The sequence below is a fragment of the Wasmannia auropunctata genome, unplaced genomic scaffold (genome assembly GCF_000956235.1).
Source record: "Wasmannia auropunctata unplaced genomic scaffold, wasmannia.A_1.0 LD336116.1, whole genome shotgun sequence".
In the NCBI taxonomy this organism is placed as follows: Eukaryota; Metazoa; Arthropoda; class Insecta; order Hymenoptera; family Formicidae; genus Wasmannia; species Wasmannia auropunctata.
Genome location: NW_012026774.1, coordinates 3,699,128 through 3,702,423, shown reverse-complemented (window position 1 = coordinate 3,702,423; position 3,296 = coordinate 3,699,128). Strand labels below are relative to the sequence as shown.

Sequence of the window (3,296 nt, the reverse complement as noted above, 5' to 3'; positions counted from 1 at the left end):
GTAGTATTTTTTAAAATCGTGTAAAATTTCATAGATTTTCTCATTATTTTCTGTAGTTTTTCATAGAATATTTTAATTTTTTTTTTAAATTTGTGGAAATTTTTCCGCCAGGGCCGGTTGATGAATTGACTAATAAAGCTTAGTTGCCGTAGTTAGCGTGGTGACGCCTTTTCGGGCTTTTGTTGTAAGACGTAGATTAATGGTTTCTGATCGGTGCGCACTGCTAATTCGCGTCCCTCGACCATATACCTGAAAAACTTAATGCTTTTGTAGACCGCGAGTAGCTCGCGATCGTAGGCGCTGTATTTTGTTTGAGCCTTGTTTAATTTCCTAGAGAATAAACCCAGTGGTTAGCGCTTGCTGTTGTATTCTTGCTCCAGGACGGTTCCTATTGCGTAGTCTGATGCGTCTGTACTCAGAATTAGTGGGACATCTTCTGCCGGATGTGCTAACAGCGTAGCTTCTGCTAGTTGTGACTTGCATTCTTCGACTGCTTTTTCGGCTTGCTCGTTCCATTGAAGAGGTCGCTTGTCTTTCTTCTGTATTCCAGAAATGAGGACATGCAACGTTGCCTGGATCTTCGCCGCCCATGGTAAAAACCGTCTATAAAAATTTATCATGCCAAGTAATCTGCGTAATTGCTCAATTGTTTGTGGCTTCTGAATACGAAGTATTGCATCGACTTTATTTTTTAATGGCTTAATGCCGTCTCTAGTTATTGCACAAGTTGTTGTACTTCTGCTTGTCCTAAGGCACACTTCTCAGTGTTGATACTAAGTCCGTATTCCCTCAGTTTCTGTAGTACTTGCTTCGTTGGTGTTCCGGTTCCGATCTGGAAGCGATTAGTATATCATCAATGTAGCAAAAACAAAAATCTAGTTCTCTTAGTACAGTGTCCCTGAAGCGTTGAAAAGTTTGCGCCGCATTCCTGAGTCCAAATGGCATGATATTAAATTCGTATAGTCCGAAAGGAGTGATAAGTGCTGTTTTCTCTTTGTCGCCTGCTGCCATTGGGATTTGATGGTATGCTCTTGTCAAGTCAAGCCTGCTAAATATTGTAAAACCATGCAGTTTGTGTGAAAAGTCCTGCAAATGCGAGATTGGGTACCTATCTGGAACTCTAATTTTGTTAGGTCGGCGGTAGTCTTCGCAAATTCGCCACGTGCCATCTTTCTTGTCGACCATGTGCATCGCGTTTGCCCATTGTCCGCTTCCAGGTTGACAATCGCTGTTTTTGATCCAGCTCTCTATTTCCTGTTTAGCGAATTTTAATTTCTCCGGTGGTAAACGCCTGGCGCGGTCTGAAATCGGTGAGCCGTTAGTCACGATATGATGTTCGACCTTGTGTTTGTTTACTCTTTGGGGTGATGGTCTTGTGACGTTGATAAATTCCTTTAGTATTTGTGTATAGATCGTGTCCTGTTGTTTTAAGGTAGATACCGATTGTGTACGTATGTTGGTGACTTTCCCCTCGACCTTCAGATCCGTCAGTCCGTCAACAAGTTTTTTGTTTCTTAGGTCGTCTAGTAGATTGTAATGATATAAAAAGTCGGCCCCCAATAGCGGCGTAGCGACTTCGGCGATCGTAAATTTCCAATTAAAACTACGTCTTAATCCTAGATTTAGCTCCAGCTCGCGGCTACCGTATACGTGGATTTTGGATCCGTTCGCCGCGTAAAGTGAGAAATTAGCCGCGCTACTATCCCTGTTTTTCCAGCTTTTAGGTAATACCGATATATCAGATCCTGTGTCGACCAAAAAGGAGACACCCGTTTTTCTGTCCGTGATTAAGAGACGCAGATTTCGCGCTAGACCTGTAGCGGTCGTCTCCACCCTTTAGGTCTTGCTAGTTTTCCTGTGCTTTAGCTTCTTTTAGAAACGCGCACGGTTCTTAACATTGGTGGGCTTTATCGCTGAACCGCGAGTGGTAATAACAAATAACGTTATTGTTCGAGTCACCCCTGCCGGCAGTTTTATTTGCGTTGTTAGATTGGGATCGATTACGGTATCTATTTCTACCTCGAGATTTGGAGCGGCTTCTTCTAAGTTGTGCTGATAGTTTCTCTACTTTACGTCGTAGTTCGCATATTTCTGCTTCAATCGTGCTACTGGTTTTATTTGCGTCGTTTTTAGCTTGGATCGCGGATACCTGCGGCTTAATCGCGTCTATTATTCGGTCGGCTTGAATCGCTAACGTGTCTAAATCTTCCGTCGGGGAGACTGCTAGAATGCTCCGCGCGCCTTCCGGCAACTGCTCGAGGAATAAACTGCGAATTACCGAATCTGTGCAATTGCTGCCTGCTAAATTTCGCAATCGCTGTAAATAATGAGATGGCTTGTCGTCTCCGCGCTCTTGGTCACGCAAGAGTTTACGGAGTTTGGTTTCTTGAAATTCGCCGAATGTGTCAATAATTCGTTTCTTAATTGCTTCGTATTTGTTAAGTCCTGGAGGATCGGTAATCAGATCAGCAACGAAAGGAATAGTTTGTGGGTCTAAATTACTAAGTATGTGTCTGAACTTAGTTTCGTCGCCCGTAATTCGATTCAACGCGAATGTTGCTTCGACCACATTGAACTAATGTGCGGGCATCTCGCGCCATATAGGTGTAGGTAACTTAACTTTTTGAGCGGTGTGGACCCATGAAACCTCGCGTGCTGGGCGTACTGTTGTGGCCTTAGTCGTTGCCGGAGATAGTTGCGGTCTGCCTATGATTGCTTCTCCGCCGGAAGCCTCGTCCTGCAACAAGATTTCTTCATCGCCACGTGTCGGCGATCGTTCGCCGGGCATGGTACCGGAAATTCAATTTTCCACTCGGGGTCACCAGTTATGGGAACAAAAATGGTTGTTTCGCCAATAAGAAGTTTCTTGATATCTTACTAAATATATTTATTTTAGAAAAGACGTGTACAATAGCAACCGAGACTTTACAGTTAGAAAAGACTTGTACAATAGCAACCGAGACTTTACAGTTCGACGGAACGTTAGCGAGTGAGTGTTCCCTTACGAAAAAGACCAACTGCCAGGTGTGTAGTTATTACTGGAGGTATTATTGCCCGTGTAGTAGTTACTACTGATGAATCACATGATAAATATTACACACTTGTGGTTATTACTGGAGGTATTACTGGTCGTGTAATAATTACTGTCGGCAGACCACACAGCAGTTATTACAAACCTGCATGTATCCCTGCGAGTATTACTACCGTATAAAAACTACTGCCGGAGGATCACTGAGTGTATTACAGCCTATGTGGTAACTGCTAATTGTTATATTATTATTATACGTACTGAAAAA

At 43.2% G+C, this 3,296-nt stretch overlaps 1 protein-coding gene across 1 annotated transcript; it reads right to left on the bottom strand.

Annotated features, from left to right (window-relative positions):
* Positions 1 to 350: 350 nt before the first annotated feature.
* On the bottom strand, positions 351 to 2,788 carry LOC105448491. Its single transcript, XM_011687085.1, has 5 exons — positions 2,666 to 2,788; positions 2,020 to 2,575; positions 892 to 1,745; positions 723 to 832; positions 351 to 603 (listed from the first exon to the last, which is right to left on the bottom strand). Exons 1-5 carry the CDS (start codon positions 2,786 to 2,788, stop codon positions 351 to 353), a joined length of 1,896 nt encoding a protein of 631 aa, XP_011685387.1.
* Positions 2,789 to 3,296: the final 508 nt, after the last annotated feature.